This window comes from Calypte anna, chromosome 18, assembly GCF_003957555.1.
Source record: "Calypte anna isolate BGI_N300 chromosome 18, bCalAnn1_v1.p, whole genome shotgun sequence".
Lineage (NCBI taxonomy): Eukaryota > Metazoa > Chordata > Aves > Apodiformes > Trochilidae > Calypte > Calypte anna.
In genome coordinates this window covers 8854189-8881001 of record NC_044263.1, presented here as the reverse complement: position 1 = coordinate 8881001, position 26813 = coordinate 8854189, and the positions used below count along the sequence as shown (strand labels likewise).

The 26813-nt window shown below is 46.5% G+C and overlaps 1 protein-coding gene across 1 annotated transcript; it reads right to left on the bottom strand.

Moving 5' to 3' along the window:
• Positions 1–2877: 2877 nt before the first annotated feature.
• Positions 2878–26651, bottom strand: METRNL (meteorin like, glial cell differentiation regulator). The gene is made up of 4 exons (XM_030461767.1): positions 26364–26651; positions 20347–20735; positions 4546–4605; positions 2878–3813 (listed from the first exon to the last, which is right to left on the bottom strand). Exons 1-4 carry the CDS (start codon positions 26474–26476, stop codon positions 3497–3499), a joined length of 879 nt encoding a protein of 292 aa, XP_030317627.1. The 5' UTR covers positions 26477–26651; the 3' UTR covers positions 2878–3496.
• Positions 26652–26813: the final 162 nt, after the last annotated feature.

Genomic DNA, 26813 nt, shown 5'->3' with positions numbered 1-26813 from the left:
CAAAGCCTATCAGCACAGCATGCAGAGAAATATCTGGTTCTTCCTGAGCAGGAAGCAAACAGACATTTTAATGAAGATCCTCTGGGCTGGCTGTAGGGAAATCTCACTCCCCTCCATGCTGGGTGCTGAGGCCATGGTGTTGGGAGAAGCAGTGATCCTGTCTCTCTACAGGATGAAAGAGGACGAACTTTCCCCCAGGCAGGCACCATTTGACAGACCTCAAACAGATCTATGTAGACATCTACACCAGTTTCTCAACTTACCAAGCTGTCACCCTAGGGAGCTCTGCATCACCCTTACCTACCAGGTGATTTAGTTCACCAGTGGGTTCATTGCTGGTTCTTTATGGTAAGAACAGAGAAGCAGAGGGTTACTATGGAAAGTATTTTCACTAACACCCCAAACCACAGAGCTGCCAGAGTTCAGATGCAAAAACACAGCAGATGCCTTGTGACTACTTATGGGTGGTGCTGCTCAGCTGGAGGGGGCTCTGACAAAGCCAATTTGACTTCATTACTTCTGCTTCCTGAGGAACAGATAAGTCAGTCTGTTGCTTTTAGGAGGAATTTAATTATGTTAATGAGGTAGCAAGAGGAAGCCCTTCATCTTCAGAGAGCTTCAGAAGAGCAATGGTAAGCAAGCACCTGCTCCACTTCTATTCTGGGTCACTTTCAGCCGAGATTTTTCATGAGGTGGCAAGAGGCAAATCCTCTGATAATGCTGCATCAAGGTGTCATTTCCTACTCATTAGGAAGTCAGCACATGTGAGCAAAGACAGGAATTTTTAATCCCCCCTTGTAAAGACAAGTTGAAGTCCCAGTGAGACAGGGACAAGGACAGTGGGGTGGAGAAAAAATGTTGCAGAGCAAAAACTTAATGGCATTTTGATTAAAGAAGTGGGTTCTGAGCAGCGACTGCTTATCCAGCCACTCCATCCATGCTCTGTAATTCCATGGGTGCCAGTGCCTGGATGGGATGGACACGTGGCCACCCCAGAGCTCCCCTACACCCCAGCTCAGCAGTTTGTTGTGGAGCTGAAGCACAGCAAAAGTCAGCAGTATTTCCTCTCCTGCCAAGGATTTCCAGGAAGCTCCCAGGGCATGGGCGGGTGGGAGTGGGGCCACCACCAGTGGAGATGACAGAAGGCACAGCCCTGCTCCTCTTTCGGCAGGAAAACAAGACACCAGTGTAAAGACAGGCACCAACTCAGTGCTTGGCTCCAAGCATGGTTCAAACGTTTATTTAAAAAAAAAAAAAAAAAAAAAAAAAAAAAAAAAAAAAGCCTACAAACTATTTAAACCACCATAAAAGTCAAAGTGCATCCAAAGCTGGAGCTCCAGGGCCAAAGCCCCCTGACAGTTTGTATTTTTCTAGCACTGTCCTCTCAAATACTGGCTGAACATTTAATTCAGCCTCTTCCCCTCACTCCTGCAGCCCCACAGAGGAAGAGGAGAGTGGGCAGGTTGGGGACAATTCCAGGAACATGTTGTTCTCCTCTCCTCATCCTGCCAGCAGCCACTCTGCACTGGGAAAAGCTCATGAAAGGAGAGATTAGGTACAGGGCTTCTGAAATGCCTCCTTAGATGTACCTGGGAATTATCTCCATGCTAAATCACAGAGTCATTTTTAAAAGCCTACAATAGGATAGGCTGAGCTCCCTGGAAGTGGAAGCAATGCCATAGGAGACAGTAAAAACAAAGAGTGAATTAATTCCCCCCTCCTCCTATCCTGGCCCAATTAAAACTCAAATTAGGACAGAGGCAACCTTGAACCATACAGAATAGGATGCTGGGCTTGGTGCTTTGCTTACAGGAGGCTGGAAGGCACAGGGGTCAAAGCAGCAGATAGCTGGGTGCTAAACAGGAGTTTAAAGGTCTTTGCAGAAGTAGTCAGAGCCCCTGCAGCCTCTTAGGATTGTCTTAAGAGCAGGTAAAAGAAACTGCCCCTCCTCCCCCCCCCAACACACCCACAAAAAAAATCTTGCTGAGAGAAATCTTCAGAAATATTTTCAGAGGGGTGTTGGTCCCACTTCAGGCCAGTATTCTGGTACAGCCCTGGTTTTTTCACCTCTGACATGTCTTCTGGAACATCTCTGTCCCATCCATCTCAGAATTCCTGCATCCACCCCAGACCATCCTCTGAGTCACTCCAGGTGCCCTCCCTGAGCCTCAGAAACAAGTTACATGAGAGAGTGATGAGCCAAAGTCACTAAGTGGAAACTTTCTATTTAAAGAACTCGATGGCCTAAAATAAAAATAAAAGTTGGGGCAACAGAAAGTGCTGGAGAATAAACATGGGCAAGAGATCTCTGGAAAGGAACCAAGAAGGTGATGCATGGCAGGTTTGGGAAAGTGGCAGGGCTCAGACGGAGAAGAGCTCCTGTACTTCCCATGGGACACTGCTGCAGAAATGCCCTTCCACCCTTATTAAAAATGCCCTTCCACCCTTATTAAAAGCTTCATTTTTGACAAGGTGGCCTGGTCCTTGTCCCCAGAACTCACAGGCAGACACAAATATCCACCTGGCTGAGCTTCCAGCCACCACAATTCAAAGCTTCAAGCTAAACACCAAGGGGCAGCCTGCTCTTTGGAGCCATTCCTAAAATAACCCCATAGGCATCAGAGAAGAAGAACACTTAGAGCTTTGCCTGGACACGTGTCTCAAAATCTCCAAAAATAGCTTCTACTTCCCCTCTGAGAAGCACTGCGGTTCCCAATGCCTCACAGGAACTCTGTTTCTGCTCAGCAAAGCCACAAAAGAAGGGAGCAGCCCAGAATTGATCTATGAGCACATCTGGACTGGCTGAGATCAGCCTTATGGAGAAAAAAAAAAGAAGAAGAAAAAAGAAAAAAAGAAAAAAAAAAGATTTTAAACAGCTTATGTCAAATCCAGGGACCTTTATTTCTCTGGAATGGAAAGAATTTGCCAGGCTGGACACAAAATTGCAGGTAGCAATTGTACATTCTTTCAAATAAAAAAAAAACAAACAAAAAACCAACACACAACTCAAGGGTTTGGCTCCATAAATTTCTGTCATAAGAAACAACTTTGAATTGTACACCAAGCTTTTTACAAAGCATCAGCGTTCAGATGTTTTACTGTGCTCCATCACATTCTTGGCCACTTATACAGGATATGCCATACCAAATGCTACATCAGCTTAAGACATTTTTTAAAATTAGTATTAAAAAGACAAAGGCATGTTGGCTTTCATTTGGGTTTTTTTATTAAGACATGGGAGTTTTCTTTGTTTGTTTTCCTAAGAAAGTCACTAAAAAAATATAATAACTTAATTCATAAGGACAAGATTGGTTAAAAACCCAGCCTTGCTTGCTTGGCAGCCTTCTGAGCTCGTACCTCTGTTGCTTCCATCAGTCCCACAGCACCCCAGGATGCAGGGGTGTTCTGCAGGGCCCCGCATCTGACCGTGCTCTCAGTTTACATTTTTGTTCAGTTTTCACCACTAAAAGTGATCTTCTGCCGAAAAGGGGATTTTTCAATCAGGGCCAATTTCACAGGGGTTTAGCCCTTTGTCTTTTGCCTCTTTGTACATCCTTTGGAAGTCTTTGAAGCGGGGGGCACAGCCTAACCTGGGCTCCCCAAAGTGCATTCGTCCCGTGAACAGGAAATCTCCGTCTCCTGGTTTCACCCCACACTCTAGCAGGGTCTTTATTTGCCCTCTCCAGTTCCCATTCTCCCCCGTCAGCTGAAAGACTTTGCTCTTCTGCCTGTACAGTTTGTTGACGCCGACATGAATTGTGGATTCCTGCTCTTCTGCCATGTTGGTTACATCCTGAATGGAGCCTCTGATCACTGGAAAGAAAGAGAGGATGTAAGGAAGAGTGAACCCAAACCCCTCTGGAAGAACCAGCTCCAAACTCAGACTCAAGCAACCAGGCAGCTCAGGGACAACTGATTTCCCTACAGCAGCCCCTGTTGTGGTCCTTTTCTATTTTTAGAGCTGAAGATCCCAGTAATCTCCAGCATATATCTACAGGCATTTGCTACAGTTTTTGTAAAGGGAACTCCCACATTCAAAACACAAGAAAAATGACATCAGAAAAACAGCAATCATGATAAAGAGTTCTATCAGCAAGATGCATGCTGACAATGTGCTGCCAGTCCTTCAGCCACTACAGATACCAGCTGATATTAATTTCCCCTTTACAAAGAGAAGCACAGAGAATAATTGAAGCTTTTGGTCTTTCATCAGCAGTCTATTTTAAGGCAGCAAGTACAGGCTTCTCCGAGATGCACCCAAATCTTTGAACTTTTACTTCAGCTGTGGTTGCTGGGTCATTCTCTGTCCATCCTGGGAACATGCCAGTCAAGCACAGGGTTTTGAGGTCCTTCACATTATGTTCTGCTCCCTCTCCTCTACACACAGTCCCTGTTTTATTTACTGTGTATTTTATTTATTATTTTATTTGTGATGTATTTACTGCTGGAATGCCACATGTACGAGGGTGTCCATCAGTGCTTGTGGATGTCACATTCAAGTGAGGAACCCTGGGGGGAGAAGGGAGGGGTGAGGCAACAACTCACCAAAGTCACTAGTGCAGACAGCCAAGAGGACTTCTGTGTCACTGCATGGTCGGCAGGGAGCTGGAGAGAAAGGATCAGAGTTAGCAAAGGATTAGACAATAGTAAATAAACCAGTATTTAAATTAATCAAAAACTGGTCACACACACACAGAGGGACAAGTGGTAGACCTGTCAGCCATCAACAACTTGACAAGAACTGGAGGCTAACCTTATCCCCCCAGGGATTTTTGTACATAAGCAGGAATATGGAGCCTTTTAAAGCTCCTGCTGGGATATATTATCTAGCAAACACCCCACACACTTATGTACAATATCTTTTGATACCGGGCACATTTGCAGCGTGCTCTGCTGTCAATTCAAAGCTCTGGTGAAGGCTTTGAACCCCATGTGCCTTCCAAACTCCGTGGCAAAGCTGCTTTCTTACAGTTTCTACGAGGGGTTGTTGGGCTATTTCACAAGCCATTTAGCCTATCACCACATCAAAGATGCAGGAGGTTATGGAGTGGGGGAGGCAAGGAAGGGAGGAATGAAAACCCCAGCACATGAGGCGTCTGAGGGCGTCGAGGCAAAGCGGAAAGTTGAGCCTGGATCCGCTGGAGCTGGAGCAGCACAAAGACCATTTCCTGTACTGCTGGAAACATTTGGGTATCTGCACTAATCTAATCAATGCAAGAATGTGGCTCCTCTTTGTACTCAGCCAGCTATTTCCGAGGAGAAGGTACTGTACTTGCAGTACAGATGTTTTAATAATACCCTATTGAGTTCAGGAATTTGCTTGCTATCAGGGTCTGCCCTGCCCGGAGATGCTAATTAACTCTGTCCCCTCGCAGCCCAAGGATCAGAGCCCGGGGCTTTCATTCCATGGCATCTCGGAGAGAAACGAAACCCCTCCAAGACTGCAGGATGGCAGAAAGAGGCTGCTGGAGAGGAGGGGAAGAAGTGTTGGAGCTGCAGCAGAATTCCTCCTGCAGTCCGTGATCAAACTTCAAGCTGAAGCTACCCCACTCCTCCCCACCCCCCAAAAAATATCCAGTTTTGAACCTCGACATCTGAAAACATTTAGTTACCAGATTCCCAAAAAGTCACACCCTTCCTCTCACCCCCGCCTGCTTCCCCGAGGAGTTCATATCCACCCATTGCATGCAGGAGTAGATTTAAAGCAGTCTGAACAAGGAGTAGCTGGTGCCTACAACACTCTCAGCTCTTGGCCTGCCCCTGTTAGACAGCACAAACCATTCTTTAACATAAGACATGACACATCTCTTATTTTTTCCAAGGTCCCAGAAAGTTAGTGATCCAGAAAGAAGGATTATTGAACCAAATCCACCAGATTTGCTCCAGTCAGATGATTAAAACGCAGTGTAACACGTTCTTTAATAGGATTACAGAGAAGGTAAAACTCACATTTCTGGGCAGGGATATTTGAAGGAATAATTCAAGAAGGGTAAAAAGGACCAGAAGAAGAGGCAAGGAATAGGCACAATAGTTTTGTTAAAGCATCTGGGTGAACTGGGCATTTCTATTTAGTTGACTCTGAACAGCTCCAGGGCCTTTACCACAAGTCAGCCTTTACCACCCTTCTTTCCTCTGCTTACCACATTCACCTCTCATTTCTGGAAAATTTGGAAACTGTTTATTATAATAAACACAGAGCCAGGAAAACCTGAGCATAATTGGAGGACTTCATTAAGTTCAGTCTAAAGACATTCTAACTGCTAGACTCGAGAGATTTTGATTAGCAGCTATGCCAAGCAGCCACATTTCACCTGACAAAAAAAAAATTTAATATACATAACATCCTACTATGGAGCCATTTCATTCATGGCACCCACCAAATTCACCCAGGACCAATGCCCAGCTTCTCCCTGCCCAAAGCAGGACCTGAGTTGGAATGGCCAAAAGGTTTCAGCTGTAAACCCACAGGAACCCTACAGCATTTTCATTCTGAGAAAAGCCCTACAGCAAAGAAAAACTGATGAACACCCTCAGAATCCACAGCTGGATTTCAGACATTTTGTTCTGCAAAGATCTAATAATAAAAAGACATTTCAGCCTTTTTGAGCGAAAACAGCCTTGGTTTAGACCAGACATCTCTGTAGTTCATCCAACCCCATCAGAAAACTGAAAAAAACAAAATGACTAAGGCATTTTTGTTCCCAAAAGGAGAGCAACACAAACAACTGCATTAAAGATGAAAACCAAAATGCTTAAATACTTAAAAGCAGTTCCTTTCATTTAAATAGACTGACGCTATAATAAATCAAATGCACAAATCTCCACATATACACAGAACCAGATCACTTTAATTGTGGACTCTAGGCAAAATCCTGCATCCTTTTTCAATGCAAAAGGAAATCAAAAGTGCTCAGCATAGCTCACACTAGATCATTACTCAAAACCTCCTTCAGATCCATGCTGACTCACAGCAGTTTGGTGGCATGCAAGCTTATTAAACAAACCATTTACCACCACCCATTGCTGCAATACCAGACATGTGAAGAACAGAAATCCTCCTCCTGTGGAACAGCTCCCACATCTGCATTCACAGAGTATCAAATATATCTTGCAAGTGGCAAAACCAAGGTATGCAAGCCCAGATGGAAAGCAAGTTGTGAAGGATTACTGCTGAGGTAAATGGAGCATTAAAAAGCAAATAATGTTCACTCACTACAACCAAAGGCTCATTCCTATAGTCTCATAAAAGAAACACAATCCGTAGGAGGAGGCAAAACCTATACTTTCTTTGGAATCAGATTCATCAGGAATCTGTGTGTTTGTGCCACAAACTGCTGATTTTTTGCTGCAGTTGGTCACTTGCTCCAAGATGGGGCAGTGGGTGCTCACCTCCACCAGTGGGTCAGAACAACACACACCTCAGGCTATAATAGGAAGCATCCTCATAACTATAAAAAGAAACCCAAAAAAAAAGCACTTCCCTCATGCACAGCAGGTGGAGATGTTCATTCTCTGGGGCAATGGGCCCAGTTACCAGACAGGATGGTTGTGTTTGCTGGATGCCCCACTCCCTGGGGATGGCTGGAGGTCTGGCCAGGTTCTCACATCCCAACCCAAGCCTTGGAACTTGCAACAACAACAACAACATCAACGTCAGCTGCTCTAATTCCTTTAAACTCAATAAGCCAAAGAGCTTTAATTCACACAGCAGCAGGGGAAGGGTGGGGGAAGAAAAAAAAAAAAAAACCAAAAAAAAAAAAAAAAAAAAAAAAAAAAAAAAAAAAAACAGAGAGAGAGAAAAGCATGGTTTTATTGAAAGCCTCCAAAGCCCAGATGCCTATAACTCTATAACTCAGCTCCACTGGCGGTGGCATAAAGCCTGCATTGTGCCTGCATTGTGCACGTCGGCTGCCGACTCTCCTGGGAATGCCTTTGATGGATTCTGACAGTATCCTGACCTGAAGTAACCTGAGGCAGCCCTCTCTCCCTCCAGTGCCTCCCAAGGCCTCTCTGTTCACCTCCCCGCAGAGGGAGATGTAATTACACCATTCCTCACAACCCAGCAGTCATGTCCCAGCTGCTTTGAGCGATTTGCCCTCTGAACCTGGTGTCACCGAGGGGGAGTTGGTGACACTAACAAGAGACTCCACTTGTTGGCCAACAGCTTTGTCCTCACCACGGGGAGGCAGAAACACTGGGGAAGGGAGAGGGAGGTGATGCCCTGAGGAGATGCCATGAGCTCGGGAAGGTCCCAGCTCAGCCAGCACCCAAGATTTAAGTCATCTCGAAAGGATCTCCCCCAAGACTGGGGATGGATTTCAGGGCACCTTCAGTGCTGCAATCAAGTGTGAGTCCCCTCTGCCTCAAGAGCTGTGGGTAGGTGTTCCCATCTTCACCCAACTCTTTTGCTTTACAACATTTCTAGCCTCTGAAAGCAGGAGAAGAAGGCTATTGGAAGGGCCATTATCATGGCTTAGGATGACAGCTCCCTGCAGGACACATTCAAGATGAGATGTTCTGGTTCCAGCTACAGCCATCATAGAAACCACATTAATGGGCCTGATCTTTTGAAACATTTGTGTTTCAACAGCCACCCATGAGTTCAACTGACCTCGCCTTACCCTAGAACCAGCTGCCAACCCATAAGAAGGAAGCCTCCTCTGTCACCCTGCATTTTCTCAACACACTCCACAACCTCATCCCTATCAAGATTTGACAGATCAGGCTGCAGATCCCTCCCCACTGTCCCGAAACCCCACTTACTGAGCCCAAAAGACTTTCTCCATCCACCCTACACCTCTGGGTAGGCTCTGCTGAAGCATCCATCACAGCTGCTGCAGCAGGCAGAGGAGGGAGGCAGCATTTCAGCAGGAGTGAGGATGCTCAGCACAAAATTATTGCTGAAACTCAGGGTACCCAGGAATGCCCTGAGGTGAGAAGGAGGTGGGGGGTGGTGGGGGAGGGAACCATCGAGCTGCTTGATCTGGGCTTTTGGTTTCCCTGGCATATATCACCCACACCTTTGTATTTCTGAATAAGCCTTTGAAGAGCAATCAGAACTTTTAAGTTCCAAAAGCTCCTGAGGTGGCCCAGGCAGGGTTGGGGTATTATTTTTTTGCTAGTTCTAGGTTTAAATTTTGAGAATTAAAGTAAGTAGGCTCAGCAGGAGACATTCAAATGGGTCTTGTCATAGCCCAGGTTGATTTCAGCTGCACCAACCCCAGGTGCAGCACCTCAGACTGGACCAGTCTGGGGGACACAGCAGAACTGTCCCCAGATGAAAGCTCTCAGCTTGACATCAGCATTGGTTACTATGGAACACCAACAAAAAAAAACCCAAACACCCACACCCTTCAAACTCTTGCTGGCAGTTCTGTAACTGCAGCCATCCTGGAAAGGGCATCACAGGATGAGTCTCCTTCCTGGAAACATGGAGTGCAGACTTCCGAGCAGATGCAGTTCCTCCAATGATGGTGCATTTCTCAGCCAGTTTTTGAGCCCTAAGCAGAAATGACTGTGTCAACCAACTATTGGATCAGTGGTGGAGCTGGGAGAGATGAGTTTAAGGGCAAAGACCATATGAACAAGAAAAAAAATGGGAAAAAAAAACAAAAACTTGCCCCAATCCTGCTTTGACTAATTAAAAAGTGGAATAAATCCTTGCTCTTATTTCTTCCTAAATTTGCCTGGGCTTCCTCTCTGAAGAGGCAACACTTGTAGCAGGAAACAAAGCTCTCCCAGCCCATACCCCAACACAGAGACCTTCTGCTTTGCAGTGGAGGTGGACAAGAATTTGACAACCACTCTGTTTTACCAGGCATTGACTCATTCTACATCCACCTTCAACTTTCCTCACTCCCTCAGAAAGCTCTTCCTGAGCAAGCCAAACAACATTCAGCCTCAGAACCCCCACCACCCCCACACCAAACCACCACCTAATCAATGCACATCAGTGCATCTGCATGTGTCAGTGCTTCTCCAGGTTACTGGGAAGGATGTGGCTGGGAGCTGAGGGAAGCATCCAGCAAACCTTCATTGAGCATCACACCTGTGGCCACATGGAGGGGGCAAAATGTGTCCAGGTGACAGCATCTCCACAGCTGGGCTGGAAGTTACTGACACCCAGAGCTCTCATCACTCTTTTGTTTTACAAGGTTTTTCTGTCCATGGATGGGGTAGGAGTACACAGCTTTCTACAAGCACTGCACTTTTTCAGTAGGAAAATGCCAAGTCAGGGAGCAAAGGCAAGAGTTGGACTTGGGCTACTCCCAGCCCTTTGGCCCAATAAGCCTCAGACATGGGATCCCCAGGGACTGTGCTGCTTTGCTGAATAGGAGGTTAATAGCACAAATAACATATTGTGACAATTTAGGGCTCTTCTGAAGGATTCATCCCCATATTTGCTCAAAAGTTCATCTGAGCCTCTGTGCTGACCAGAAAAGGCAGCTCAGAACAAGGAGTGTGAACAAAAACTAAAACTCAAGGGTTCCCTTCTTCTGGTACAGGACAAGGTGGTGATGCAGCAGCTGTACCAAAACCCCAATGCTGCAATGGATCTTTTCCCCTGACTTCTCCACACGAAGTGGGGCTATTGGTGATTTAACCACTTCAGAACAGAAAGTGCCAGCTCCAGCTTCAGCCTTCACTCAGTTCCACTTTCACATACGTACAAGTTTTCCAGAAGTCACTTGGAAAATGCAGACACTGGCCAAGAACAAATTAAACCTGCAAATAAGTTTAATGAAATGCAGACTTTCACATGCTGTGGCATGGGTCCTGCCAAGAGAACTGAGTTAATACCACTTCCTTCCTGCAAAGAAAATATAAAAAAGCATATTGTAACCTCACCATCAGAGATGTGATGACCTTTGTGTTCTGAGAAACGTTAAGACAAGAGCCCATTAACCAGAAATTTATCTTTTCACAGAAATGTCTTCCAAGAAGGTATTAAAGTCCTTAAGTACCAAAGACAACTATTTATGTAAGCAGTGTGAGGAAGAGGTTTGGTACGAGCTCCATTCCCAGCAGCTCTCAAAATGAAACTTGGCTCAGTAGAGCCACATAAGGATCCTCTGGGATTGCAGAGCCAGTGGCTCTTTGCTGTTCCAAGATGCAGCACCCATTCTAACAAATGAGCTGAAGGGTCAGCTGGAAACACAAACAGACATTTGTTTAAAAATAATTTTTAAATTAATGAGAAAAACCAACAGAGCAGTTTTTGTTCCAGCAGCATCAGACACTATTAAATTCTACCTCCAAGAGTTTTATCAGCTCAGGAGAAATTCTGAGCAATGTTGTATCTTCAAGATACTTCTTCCTGTCCCACCACATCTGGGCTGCTTATTGCTGCTCCATCAGGAAAAAACCATGCCTGTCCCAAACACTGCCTCCCTCCCTTCCCTGCCTCCCCACCAGCCATGTGCAGCCAGCAGGCACAGCTCGATATCCATCACCACCCTGACCCTGGCCACAGGCACAGCTCCATCTCCATCACCACCACAACCCCCTCTCCCCTTCCACCCTTTCAGTCCCAGGGCAGCATTCCCAGAGCAGTGCTGGGCTTTGGGCTCCCATGGCTGCCATGCCAAAACCTCAATCCTGAGGTGGGCAGCAATGTCATGGTAACAAGGACTGGTGCCAGCTCCCAGACAAGCCCCTACACTTACCCATTGCATCACCAGCACTATAAAATCCTCAGCTACAGTCCAGCCTGCAATGTGTCATGTCTAAAAAAGCTCAGCTCAGCAGATCAACATTTCAGTTAAATTCCTCCTGTCTGAAGTGCAGCAGCAAGGAGAGAGCCCAGCAAGCAAGAAGAGTCTCTTCTCTGCACCTGTACAAGTCCACATTTCCACACAAAAAGCATTTGTGATCACCTGCCATGACTTTGCTTTCCCTCTCCCCTTCTTAAATGTGATTAAAGAGAAAAGCAGGCAGCAAGGAAACTGCTGGGAATTCCTCCTTCTCTGTGTGCACAAGACACAAACAGAAAGCCATAAAAATTGCATCTCTTTGTTCATCTCACAGAAAACACCTCTCTCCTTCCTTCAGCCACCACTGCTGCCCAAGGGGGAGTAGGAATGGGAAGCAGTGGGCAGGGTGAGGATGGCCAAGCTGCTGGAACTCAGAGGTGACTCCAGGCAGCTGAAGGACTCTGGTGTCCTCTGTGCTCACAGGGAAGGGCTGGGGCAGAACCTCCCTCCTTGCTGCCCTGCAAGAGCCACCAGCACAGGGAGCTGCAGCATCACCCCCATGCTGCCCACCCACCACCCCAGAGGGCAGGACCATGGCCAGGAGTGCTCATGACTCAGAATCCAGAAGGATTGCACAGCTCTGGGGATGAAGCTTCCCACTGCCAGGGCCAGAGGAGGAAGTACCAGGCTGGACACCGGCCAGGAGCACAAACCTGCCCTCAGCCAGGGTCCTGCCCCATTAATGCCTCCTATGGAGCAGGGAATAGAATTAAGTAACAAGTGGCTGGTTAAAGTTAAACCATGAGAGTGGGGTAATGACAGATCAAAGATTAAGTGAGACCTAAAAGGGGGTGGGGGGAAGCAGCACTCACATTCAAACAGGTCCTTTTTGGTGTGTGGGAGAGCTCTAAAGGAACAAGGCCAGTTTTTATTTTAAAACCACATTTATTTGATCAGCCCATTCTTGAGGGAGGCTGTGGAAGGGCACAGTCTCACAGAGAGATCTTCAGTGGTGTAACATTGTTCAGTTAACCCCCAAAAAGTTACTGAAAGTTTTCCATTTGTAACAGGAAAAGCTTTGAGATCTGTACACATCTTTTTACAAAAAAGCACACATCTCTTTGTCATCCTAAGATCACTGCCAGCTCTACATAAGCCTGGACTTTTTTTTTTCTTTTTGCCTTAAATCTCTCACACCCACTTACACACAGATGAAGTTGGTGTCAAGCTCCTAGCAGTTCTGGTGGGGCAGAGGTGTATCCTATACAAACAGGAGCCATCCCATGGGGGAAGGTTAAGGCACTGGAAAGCCAGGCCAGGCTCCATGTGCACAGCCCAGCACTGCCAGTTCCTCAGCAGCAGGGCTAGGAGCCAGAAAGAACAAAGCAAAACACCAGAGTTTGTCTGTTGTAGGAGTCAATGCAGAAAGACACCCGAGGAGGTGTCCATGCATCCCCAACAAAGAAGCCCTTCCACAAACTTAAATCAGCAGAAGGTGCTGCTGGATCCCAGCTGCGTCCTGGGGCAGCAGCTTTCCTCATCCAGTATTCACCCCCCAAGCACAGATTTAGCACATCACAGCTTTGGGGCCTGGGTGGCTTCTAAGTATCCGTGCAATATTACAGTGTGTATTTTCCGGCTTCTGCAACTGATTAGGGTGAAAGAGATTTTCTGTCCTGCAAAGCAAGGCCCTATCACAGGAAAAGCTTTGGCCCATGTTTCAGTGAGTTCCTTATTTATTCCTTGGGGAAGGTGGGGGGCGGGAAGAGGAATGTGGTTCCCCCGCCCTCCCATCCCTCCTTTAGCTACAGCCTCAGGAATTAGCAAACTAAACAGTTTTGCAGAGCAAGCACAGAGCATTATTAAAGACTGCCAAGCAACTCCGTTGGATTGCAAATCTGTTTGCAGGACCATCTTCTGCAATACATAAAGGTCAGAGCAAAGCTGAGCCCCAGCTGCCCGGACAATACACCTGACTGCTTATTGGGTTTGACTGCCCCCTGAGTTGAGAAATAAGCTAACAGCATTCATGGCCAGTCTAGCAAAAATAAGCTATTTTCTTACCCCCTCTCCCCTGCAGCTGTGTATTTATCACTCCAGTTCCATTGTCACCTTCTCTGCTCACTGCAAAACCAGCTACTTACTGTCCTGGCAACATCAAAGGACAAGCAGGGCCAGAGGAGGCTGCTCTCCAGCTTGGTTTCTTTTTAGGAAGGAGAAATCAAATTAGGCCATCCCTCCAACTTCTTTTTTTTTAGGTGAAGACTTCTCCGTTCAACATTTCTCCCTTTATTGAAGCTCAGATGCCAAAAACATTGTCCCTGCTCAGCTGAAGAGCATGTACATTCCCCAGGCACCAGAACCACACCTTGAAATCTTTGCACAGTGGAAGAAACCCAAAAACTTTGCTCTCCCACTCTTTCCCCCCCCCTCCCCTCAGTCAATCCCTCACTGCAGATCTGGCCACTTTCTGCACATGTACAATTATGGGCACGTTTCCAGCTCCTTAGAATTAATCCCACTCCAGGCTCTGTTACCCAGCAGCCAGCCTGACCAGTTTACATGTTGACCCGTAATGCTGGGAATGCCCTCAAAAATGACCTTAAAATGTGTGGGGTTTTTTGGTTTTCTTTTTGTTTGTTTTATTTTGTAAAAAAAAAAAAAAAAAAAAAAAAAAATAATGCAGTTTAATCTTTCCTTTAAAGTTACTTTGTACCGAGTTTTGTATTACTGTTGTATTACTGTTTACCATGGGAAAAGCCCTGAAAGTTACTACCACAAATGTGTGAGCACACAAAAAAACTCTTCAGAAAATCAAGTGTCCTAAAGCAGGAGGGTCAGAATGGTCCCTTAGTCCCTTATCAGGCCAGTAATTGAAGTCTATTTCCAACAGCATTTAGGGCTCTTCTCTGGTGGTTTTCTCTACAAAGGTCAACAGCAAATTTTAAAAGGGAGAAAAAGCAAATCAAGCAGCAGCAAACCTTTATCTTCCCTTATAACACCTTACACCCCCCTCAGACACACAGAACAGAGCAGGCCCCTGAGCTTTGCTTCACTCCTGCATTTCACCAGCAAATCCCACTGGGAGGAGCACGAATCCCATTCTGTTCTGCTGTGCAAACCAGCCCAGACCCTGCTCAGATATGTTTGGGGTTTTTTCCCTAACATTGTTTAACCCCCAGAGGGGGTTTATCCCATGCAGAAAACTGAGGGTACCAGGACACACATCCCCACCACTCCAGCACCCAGTGCTGCTCCCACCACTGCCACAACAACATTTCTGTTGGGCACAGGAGCTCAAGTAGAACCTGTGCTAAGCATAAAGGTCATGGGGAATTTCAGCTTCAGTGTTCCAAGTGCCTCTTTCCAGCACCAGACAGACAGCAGTTTCCACACTGGGAATGCCCTGGCAGAGAGCAGGCACAGCAGAGGATTCCTCCTCACCCACTGGATGTTTCCACTCCAGAAAGAAGTGGGAAAATACACCAGCACATCTGCTGCTTCATGTTACAAAGCTTAGCAGCACCTACAGCCATCAAGAAATAATTTTTAAAATACATGAATAAAATAAATAGATATTTGGGAGCAGCAGATTATGAGCTCATGAACTGCTAACACCACTCTGGAAGAAAACCTGCAGAGATATGGGTGCCTCACCTCTGCCAAACCCCAACTGCACTGTCAAAAGTTATCAGAGGTGCTTCACAAAGCCTCTTGTTAGTAGAAACACTGGCACAGCCCAAATATTCACAAGCTTTCTTGATTTCCAATCTACTTTCTCACACCAGTGTATTAACAGCATACAGGAAATAGCTGAATCCTGTTCTTTAGTAGTTAACTGGATTTATCCAGTGTTGCCTTGTTTTTCAGGTACCCACGTGAGTGCTGTACCCCCTATCTAGAAACAGTCTCAGCCAGGTACCCAGCATTAATAAAGAAACATAGAAAATTGTTACTAGAAGCTGCACTAAGCAGGTAGATGCCATCAAGATAAAGGGGCATTTTTGTTAAAGTTTGACTTCTTCACTCCACAAAGCCGGGTGGGTAATGAAAGGGCTTTCAGTTTACCTCCTGAGCTCTAACAACCAAATTACAGACATCCCCTGAGCCTGCAATGGGAAAAGCAAACTGCTCAGCTTACATAAAGCCAGATCCAGAGCCCGGAAAGAGCACCCTCAAAACACAGACTTTAGGTAACAAAATAAAGATTGTTTGATGGGAGGGGAGGAAGAGGACTGACCTTCTTCTCCAAGACATTTGGTCAAACCTACAGATTCTTGTTTCAGATAAATTGAGCAAAAGCTGAAGAATCAAAAAAAACCAAATTACTCTGAAGGGACCTCAGACTTTTTATAGGAATTTAATCCAAGCACCTTGCTGTGGTGCAAGACAGACTGAGACCAGGCACATGCTCCACTAGAGCTGAGAAGCTCATCTGGGTCAGATATCTTCAGAAAACTTTATGGCCAGACAAGACTTTTGCCAAAGCCTCCATCTAACATGCCACTGTAGCAGAGATTTTTTTCCAGTGCAAGCAGAAATTATTAGAACCAACAGAATTCAACAACCTGAGCAAGTTCTGCTGCTTCTCAAGTGGCCTCAGGCCAAAATGTCACAGTGCCTCAGTTCTTCAGCTGGGCAAACACAGAGGCTTCAGAGCTGAAGTTAATGGACCATCAGTGTGGATGGGAATTAGATAGGAGTTCAGTCCAAAACCTAATCTGAAATCAAAAGCACTTTCAGTCACCCAACAGCTCTGGTATCAAGAGGAGAATGCACCCATCAAGATGTCTGTATGGTCAAGGTGGCTTTTCTTAAGGACTACTCACTCCCATAACATTGTGCTGATCCCTATAGCACCCCTTGCCTTCACTCCCTATTGCAGCTTAAGGAACAACAAACACTCAGAAATACACATTTTGCTGGTTACTACCAGAGCAAAAGCCATCCCACACTGAGTTTCAGCAAACTGAATTACAATATACCAGTGAGCTGCAAATACTTCCTACAGCTAGAGAAGCCTTAAGAGAATGTGATAAGGCAGACTCAGCCAATAAAAGAGTTAAACCCCCAAAATCTGTAAAATTGTAAGAGTGCACTGTGTCATTCAACCTTCCCAGGAAAAGGGGAAAGCCAATTCAGAACCTGTGCAGGTTTTCTACTGAATTATTTGCTAGACTCTGATTAAGTGGGAAAGAATGACTGTAAGCTAATAAAACTTGAGGTTTTCTAATTAAACCACACTGCAAAGCATTAAACCTGCCAAAGCATTGCTGATTTGTTGATGCACCCTGCAATGTCAGGACTTTGAGGACACAACAGGTCATTAAAGTATTAAACAGATGACTTACACTCTTTAATCAGAGCTGGGATGCCAGATTAGGAAGAGAGAGTAAACTCAAGGGCAGAGTACAGTAATTATCATCAGGAAACAAACACAGCGTTTAGGGAAAGGCAAGAGAAGTTGTTAGCAAGTGGTTATTGCACAAGGAAAGGGCAGGATTACTGAGTCCCACACCTGGGTCTTTTACAAGAGTCATTTCCACCACTGCGCAGTTGCAAGAAAATAATGCAACATTTGTGACTCCAGCAGACAAGGGGCTGCAGCCAGGAGCAAACCCAGGAGGTGTCTGAGCCTCCTCTGCCAGCACATCTCAGCCCAACAGCATCTCACATCCCTCACCCCTCCCCACCTCCTGCCAGCTCCAAACTCCCTCCAACTCCAGGGAGGAGCCAGCTCCTTTTCCTGGGTGCAACAGCCACAACATGGCAAGCCACGTCTGAGACCAAGGCACATAAGGATGGCTGAAGAGAAATGCAGAATTTTAAATCCAGCTGTCAGCCACTTTAAGGTCAGTACTTGCCTCTGGCTTGAGCTTCCTATCCGAGGAAGAAGTCAGCAGTGATTTCAGGCAACTGACTGTAAAACTTTCCCTCCAAATGAACAGCTCAGTGAAGTGCATTTATTTGGAGGTTTCATAGAAAAACCAAAGTAACTACAGGAAAGGTCCACAAACTGCTAAGAGTCCCAAATATATTGCTCTATAGAAGCCTCACAAGGCAACTATCTGGCAGTTTCCCCAGACATATAGATTTTTATAGGAGAATAAAAGTGCTCATCTGACTGAGTAGTGGAAAGAATCATGTCTAGCATTTTCATCATGTCTTCACCCCCAGCCACCCCTCCCCAGAGTCTGTGGATCCAAAAAAAGGCAAGAGAAATAATTTAAAATACAATAGAGATCCCTAGTTTGCCCTGAAGGCTCTGGTGATGAACTATTAAAAAGCTTCTTCTGTCCAAACAAGACACATGGAGCGTGAAGCAGATAGCCTACCACATTGTTTTACAAGACAGCACTGAAATGCAACCAGTGTCTGTTACAGCTGAAAATACAGCAGTCACAGAAAAAGTGATTTAATGTGCCTATCAAAGGGGAAGGCTGTAATTGGATTCAGTCCTCCGTTTGACTTCTGAAAGCCTCCAAAAAAACTCCAGTCGGCTCTAAAAATCTCCAAGATTTTATGTGAAATGAAGAGCACCCATCCAGTTTGTGCTGCCTTGTGGTGTGCCAGCACCAAGTCCTCCTGACTTCAGCAAAGCCTGGGAGAAAGCAAATGTCTGCAAACTAAACACCAGTAATAAGTAGAATGAGTAATTAGCATGATTTCTTGCATATTATCTTACTAATGTGTAAGAGCAATTTCAACTTCTGTGGGGAGAGGAAAAAAAAAAAAAAAAAAAAAAAAGGACTTTTCTTGGTAAGTGGAAGGGACTTCTCACCAGGCTGCTTGTGCCTCCATCCTCACAGCCTATCAAAGAAAGAAGCACTGAATCTGGAACATTCTCCAAATAACCGATTAAACAATGCATTTAATGTCTTCTGCAATGGAATTTTACCACATAGCCAACATTCTGCACAGAATATTCATCTTTGCAGAACTGATCTTTCTGGGACAGCAGCCCTGCAGCAGATCCCCTGCAGCAGCAGAGCAGGCTGCTGAAAATGCACAACCCTGGACATTAAGCAACAACTCGCACATGCCGCCGAAGCGAAAAGAACACCCTAAATATTTGAATATTAGTGTTTATGGATATTTGTTTTAATAGCAAACACGCCATCTGTCAGTTATTGGGGTTACTGCATCAGCCCTCAGCCAGCTACCCCGTCCTGCTGACTTCACAGCTGCTCATCCCCGTCCCACCGAGATCTGTACCCAAAACCAGTTGAATTTGAACTGGTGTGCTAACAGGGCAGCGAGTGGGCACAGCCACACAGCCCCAGCCCTGACTGGAAGGGAACCAGGGGGGGGGAGAAGAGGGGACTCAAGATCTGCAGCCACTGATCCCAAGGAAAGGCTGAGGGTTGCGATGGCTCCGAGCTGCAGCTGCAGTTTAATCAGCCGCACCGCTGCTTATCAAGTACCATCCCAGGCATCTGGCATCCCCACCGCAGGATCCAGACAGCCTTCCTACGGTGTTCCAGGGTTTTACCCCGGGCCAAGTCACCTCCCGTGTGCTGGGAGGACTCCTCTCCCCAGCTCCGGGGCTGCCTTCACTCGCTACCATTTCAAAAGAGAAATCTGACTGCTATCGGGACCTCCCCACTTAAAATACCGAAACTTGAAAGCTCCCTTGTCATTCGGGACAAACTACCCAGATCTGCTATTCCTCAGGCTATTCTGGAAACCTCCCTTCCTTGGTTTCGGGGATAAAAGCTAGAGGCAATTCTGAATGGAGGAGATGCATGAACCAGATACCACCTGGCTAAAGAGAATTTCCCCTTCCCGGCTGTCACCCCCCATAAGTGCTGTTTTTTCTTCTTCTCAAACTAATTGGTTTGCATAATTAGGTTACACCTAGAGCTATTGTTCCCAAACTGCAGTTAGCTCGCTATTTAGTATCAGGCTTTACAGGCTCGTAAGCTCCTTCACAGTTTACTCACCCCTCCCCTTCCTACAAGTTTTTCCTTGGCTTGGAACTCCTCCCTACAGAACTTGGGTTTTTTTAATGGTTAAGAGAGATACAGCAGCAGCACTGTATTCTCGTAGCTCTGCCATGGCACGGGAATGCTCAAGAGAGTGTAATAAGCAGAGCTGAGGAAGGAACACACCGTTTTCCTTGGTTTTGGTTTGTTTTCTTTTTTTAAGAAAAAAAAACCCACACTCAATAATTAGGTCAGCAAGTAACAGTAGTCCAGAGGAAAAAAAAATAAAACAACGGGAAAGGAGTTCCTCCTTGTTTAAACGTTTATTATTCAAAACATGCAGCACGGTCTTAAAAACTGAGTAAAAAAGTAGTTAGAAAGCTGTTAGCGTGAGGCTCGGAAGCCCAGTTCACCCTGGAGTTCACTGCAGGGTAAAGCCAGCTCCTCTGATTCACCCCACGCCTGCAAGGGGAGAATTGTTCACAACACAGCCCTTTAAAAAAGCACTAGTAATTCAGCCTATACTACCAGCTTTAAAAAAACAACAAAACAACACATTAAAAAAAAATAATATAAATCAATCCTTCCGCAATAGCCTGCTTATAAAACATGACCTTAAAAGCACATGAAATCCAGACCCAAACACTTTCCCACTCACTCACTCTCTCTGCCATCTGTTATGCATCCAATACAGCATGTGAAAATATGACCAATATCCCAGAACTCACCAGAAACTGTGTGCAAATCAGATGCAATCCCCTTGTTCATCAGTTCGTACTGGAAACCTGTGATCTTCCTGCTAATGTCCTGCTGGGGAGTGGCCTCAACAAAGAGCCCCCCCTGCTCGTAGCCAAAGCAATAGACTTTACTGGGGCTGCGATCTCCATCTCGGACCAAGAGTTTCAGTTCTCCAGTTTTTTCCAAATAAATATTTGCTCCTGCAGAGTTCTTGAAGGGCTTTATGCAAACAGTCAAATGCTTGTAAGAGGCAGGTGAAGTGTTGGGTCGTAGGTTGACTATGAGTGCTCCCGTGGGATACATCCATTCGATAGCCCCTTCGGAGCAGCGGAGGTAGACCTGTTCAACATCCTTCTTGTGAGACTCGTGAGTTAAGCCACTGGGGGAAGGCAGAAAGAGAAAGTTAGAGAAGAGACAGTATTGTGACTGGCATAACCTCAGACCTTCAAAGACACACATTGACAAACTTGGGAAACCTAGGAAAGTATTGAAAATTAACCCATCCAGCTCGGCAGCAGGCAGCAGGACTTGTCTCTTACAACCTTAATATTATGGGACACTTCTAAATCATCTCCCAAAAGTGTCAAGCCACTAGTAATTGACTTCAGAGTTAAATAAGATCTAAGCACACGATCAAAAGCAATTACATTACTACAGCCTCAGTAACTGCCCATCAGCTGAGCTGTGGCAAATGATTTGGTGCATGCTAAGTAAAACACTTATGCTTCAACTCCCTTCCTGGTGGCTTAAATCATCACCTTCTCCAGCCTCACAGATTGGTCTCCACCTGTTTCTAAGCACTTTGTTCCCCTTCCAAGTCTATATTCCCAATGGATCTGAAACTGGGAAGGAAGCCAAGCTTACCCTGTGAACTGGAGCAAAGGGATGCTCTGGGTGCTGCTGATACCCTCTGTCCCAGTCTCCAAACTGGGAGGTAAGGAGAAGAGAGAAGACAGTCCAGTCACTGCCCAGTCATAGCTGTAGAAGCAGTGAACTATGCTGCTTTCTTTGGTATGTGTACAGTGCTCTCCTACTTCTGCCCTATATGAGGTTTAAGTTCAACTTAGCATTTTACTGCCCAGCTACAGGTGTTCAGGAAAAAAAAATTAAAAAAATAAAAAATGAATGGCCAGTAGCTGTCACAGAGAGCCACCCTGGGTTCTGTGTCCTTACCCAGCACCATGGCAAAAAATTAACTCCCAAGAGCCATTTTGAGGGCTGGTGATCACAGAGATGGGACAGGAGAGCAACATGGGGATCCCAGGGCCAGCTGCCAGACAGAGGAGACCAAATTGTCACACTGTAGTGTGCTGACCAGTAAATCCCCATGACTTGCTTGCCCATTGAGGACAGCTCTGAACAGCCCTGTCTGGACCAACCCCACAGGCTCTTTACCCAAAGCACTAATAGGATATTGCAAAAGGAAAAACTAGTGGGAAGGCTGGCTTATTGGTTATAGCAGTGGGGCCATAAGGCAAAAATCCTTTGGTGCCAGTCCCTGTCCTTTCACAAACCTATTATGGGAGTATGAGCCAGTCACTCCACCACCAAGCTTGTTTCTCCTCCAACGCCTTGTGTACCAGTTCCCAAACGTAAGCATCTTTTATTCTGTGCCTGTAGAGCACCACCCTTTGACACAGCTCACAGGTCTCATTTGCTGTATTTTAGAGAAGGTTTAAAACATTCCCACTTGCAGACAGGAGGAAAAAAGTAAAAAAGATGAAGTGACTCATCTGAGGCTACAGAGTAAATCAGTGGCAAAGAAGATATTTTAGTAGAGCACAAGAAATGACACCAGGCTCTGGTTTCTCAACAGAAATCTCCAAACACACAGAGTTCCCCACCCCAAAGACAAATTCAGGTGCTGAACAGGGTTTAAATTCAAGTCAGCATTTAGAAAGTAACAAGAAGCCATGTGTAAAAGAAAGGGGGAGAAAAAACATATGGTTTGCATTTACTGTTGATGTGACTCATTATTGTGAGTGTCAGTGTGACCCACTTGATAGAGGTTACATGAGGAAGCTCAGAAAAAGAAGTCATATTTAATAACAATAGTGCCTGCAAACATGTGCTTTTGAATAGTCTTGAAAGCCACATCAAGGACACAGAGGAGAAAAGAGGGACAAGTTTTTTGACCTTTAGTCTCTTGCCCTCAAATTCAGTAGTATTTAACACATGCAGGAAACTTCACTTTCAATGGGATATTTCAAGTTGACTGTAAATCCACATCTGGCCCACAAAATCACTTTTCACCACAGCATGCTCATGATGCCATTCAACAGCAAGCCCAGAAGTCTGTTTATGTGCAAGCAGTGACTTAGTAAAATTAAAGACTGTAAAGCTTAGACTTCAGCAAAGGGGCAAAAAGCTACCCTCACACATTACTTGTTCCTACTCAAGGCACCAAAACAAGCTGCAAAGGTTTTGCAGGAGTCACACAGGCAAATTCAAGTGTTTAAACAGAAGGAAGCTACCAGGGGCAAAACTCTGAACTCATGTAGTGAAACTGCTGTTGCAAGTGATCCCAACAGCACTGAGGCAGTGAATTTCTGCCAGAGAAAAAAGCCTTAACACTCATTTCGTTCAAACGTTCATGCTGTTCAAATAAAAAACAGGTTGGACTCTGAAATTATCTTCTGAAAGCCAATTATATCCCACAGGCAAGAGTGATGCCATTAGACAGATACATCAAGCAAAGTACCTGTAACGCACTAAGCCTTATAATAAAGGATGACTCAAAAGTTAAGCAGATTTCAAAATACCTGCTCACCTTACTTAACAGCAACCACCATCATCCAGTAAAACCTGTTGCTTTGCTTTCTGTCCAAATGACATGTCACCACGCTGAGAGACTGTTTAATGTCAGGTTAGTTCTTACTAGCTAAACACCAGACACACAATGTCCACAAAATAATGAAGGTCCAGGAGCACTTTTTTTTTTTTTTTTTTTTGCAAGATACTTAAAGTTTCTTGGGGTTTCTTTGTGTATGTGGCAAGAAGACAGAGCAGCTGTTTCATAGTTCCAGTGATGAATAAGCCATCCATCTTCCCTTTCAAATCTGTGCTGTTTATTGGGACTTACTTCTACAGTACTATTTCCTCATACCAGTCCACAAGAACATCCTGAATCACTGCATTTGTCTCCTCACTCTTTCTGCCTTTCTGTTTTCAGCCACCCACCTCTGTCTGCCCTGAAAGACCTATTACTGGATGGATGCAGTGAGCTGTTATGCTGCTACATGCAGCAGGTGTTATTCAAAGAAAAAGGGAACAGGAGGAATAGTCACACTATCCATTTTATCTATTTATTTATTTACCCTATTACAGATACTCTGAAGAGCTCTAGAAGCCACATCCTCTCAGCACCCCTCAGTGAATGCAGAGGAACTTTTGTTCCCAATTTAGGGTATCTGATTAAGGATACCCTGAGAAGCTTGAGAGCATTCAAATTTCCCCAAAGCAGTGCAGAGGCCACCCCTGATGGACATAAGCAGCCAAATCAGAGCACCAAAAGCTTCCAGTCAAACCCACCAGACCAGCATGATCTCAGCATGTCAATGAAGCACTTTTGCCCAAAGCACTGAGAGGTCGTTGCAGTACGAAAACCTGAAGTTACAGCCAGAACAAGAACCAGACACCATTGTGAAGCTTCTGCTTTCTTCTGGACAGAGCTTTCCTGGAAGTTCTCTGCCAAGCTTTTTATTAAGATGCTGCTATGGCCTGTTGAGTGTACCTGAACTGCAGGTGCCAAGCTGTGCATTGCTTCAGATTTCCCTGGAAGAGAAAGGAGTTCCTATTTGAATCCTAGTGAAGTTCTTCACACTACTCAGGGATGCAAGCTCATCCCTTCTCAACAAGCTAATGGAAAAAAAAATAATAATATTCAGAGCATTCTACTCCTAAGATCCTTGCTGTTAATACATGTATATAACGGTGAGAAAACACCTTCAGGTTTACTGTAGGGCATGACTAGACTGCCAGTACAAGACAACCTAGAACTTCTCTGTGGCATCTGGTATCTTTAACAGTTAAGGTAAAAAATACCATATGACTCCAAACTGTTATATTCCACGGAGAAAGTCCTTTCTGACCCATATAGCTATTAATAACCACAGCAAAATATTTAATTAGATGGTATTTACAGGTACATCAAATTACCTTTCTTAACTGCTAGTCTTTTAGGACGAAGCAGGTGATACTTAGAGGCCTTAGGACTGTCAGCATTTCTGATAACATCTGTTTGCTACCAGTGAGGCCAAAGCCAGCCTGGTTTACCTTACCGCCTCCCAAGACTCCTGGTCCCCCTGGACTCCAGGACTCTCACAGAAGTGAAACCACCCAGACCGAACTGAGTGTGCAAGGTGCCAGCTCTTCCCTCCCTGTGCTCCAACAGCATCATCATAAATCTGACATCACTTTGGCTCACCAGGACAACAACAGGTAAGGGAGTCCAAGATTGCATCACCACTTCACCCCAAACTCAGATACAGAAAATATTTCACTTTTCCCCTCCCCACCAAGCATCACCCTTTTAGTTGGTGAGTTGGTACTCGGGGCATTGCTTCCCTGCTCAGGTGACACAAGTGGTCACTGCTTGCCCCAAGAAAACGGGACAAAAATAACCAAACAGGAAAAGATTACAGTGGTTTGTAATCAGTCTTTTAAAAACAGGAATTATTACCATGGGGTAAGGTCCAGGTGAGCATACGCAGTGAGGATACTTAGGGATGAAAGCAGGTACAGCTCTGGTGTAAGGAAATGGTTGCTGAAAGGGTGTTAGGAGTTTGCCATAGAACTAATAGGCTTGGTTGCCATCACACAGACCTTCCTTTAAGTGGATTCATTGGGATTAAGTACACACCAATTGTCAAGAGTCAAAAAAAGTTTAAAAAAAAAATGCCAAGTGTCTGTATGTTTCAGACAGTAACAATTAAGAAATTATTATGCTGAAAGTCAATCCAGCTGTTTCCCCTCTTTGAATTCTTCCTACTCCAAAATACTCTGATACGAGCTGGCCAAACTTTATTTCAGACAAACTCAGATTTCAGCAGAATACTACAATCAAAACGTTTTACTCTCCAAGTACAGAAACCCAGCCTCAGCAACACTTGCTTGCTAGCAGAATTGCTTCTTAAAAGTCTGAACAGGGGAGGAGGTCACAGACCCAACCACATACGTTCAACTTATTACAAGCAATTAAAGGAAAGATAATTTGGGAGATAAACACTTGAGAACTGAAGAGCTTTCACAACCGGCGCAATTAAGAGTAAATCAGGAGTAAGGCCGCTGTGCCAGTGCCTGCTTACAGGGATCAGCATCATCTCCGATGGACGAAGTGCGGGATAACTTCCCGGGGGCAGGGAGTGACTCCAGGGGCTGCAGCCCCGAGTGGCGGGACGCGGGGAGGAGGAGAGCTGGGAGTGCTGGGAGGGCTGGGAGAGCAGGGCTTGGTGGCCCTCGCCGCGGCGGGAGCGCTCCGCAGGTGCAGCGCATCCCGGGCCGGCGGAAGGGGATGCCGGGGGGGAAGCCCCGAGGACGGCGAAGACGGAGTCCGCTCGGTCCTTTGAGTCCCCGGGCGCGGCCGCCGCCCCCGCGGAGCGCTGGGGGCCGCGGGAAGATGGTCGCGGGGAGAAACTTCTCTGTAGCGGACTTGGCACCGCCCTCCTCCTCCTCCTCCTCCCATCCCACCGAGCCGCGCTGCCGGGCAGAGGGGAGCCCAGCCCGCTCTGGCCCCTCCATCCCTCCCCCTCTCCGGGGGCCGCTGCCCCGCTCCTCTCCGCGCCCAGCCCACCCCGCTCCCCGGACGCAGAGCCGCCCCGCAGCCCCGGCTCTCGGCCGAGGGCCACCCCGCTTCCCCGAGCCCCGTCTGGGCATCCCAGCGCCGCTCCGCAGCGGGCGGGCTCTCCCTTTTGTTTTCGGCACCAACTTTTTCTCCCGACAGGGATGGACGTGGCAGCTCCCGCCGTGTCCTCCCCTCGTCCCCAGCCCGGCGGGGGTCTCTGCTCACCTCCCTTTCCAGTTGCACAGGTCGCTGGAGTACTGAGCCGCGGCTCCGCCGCCCAGCAGCAGCCGCAGCCCCAGGAGCAGCGGCAGGAGCCCGGCGGCCGGGGCGCTCCGCATGGTCCCCCCCGCCGCCACCCCCGGCCCGGTGCCAACGCGGTGCAGAAGGAGCGGAGCGATAGGGTGAGCCCGGGGCTCGCCTACATGGTGAGCGGAGCAGCTACCCCATGCCCGGCTCCCCGCCCTGCCGCTTCGGCTCTGAAGTTTTCACCAGCTCGCTGCGAGCTCCCAGCTGAGGGGCGGGGAGCGGCTCTGCCTCCTCGAACCGCCAGCAAAGAGCCCGCCCCTTCTTCCCTCCTCCTCCTCTCCGTCCTCCTCCTCTCCCTCAGTCGGGGGGGCGGCACTTGCTGTGCGAGCAAAAAACGCGGCTCCGGATCGGGAACTGCCGCTGCCTCGC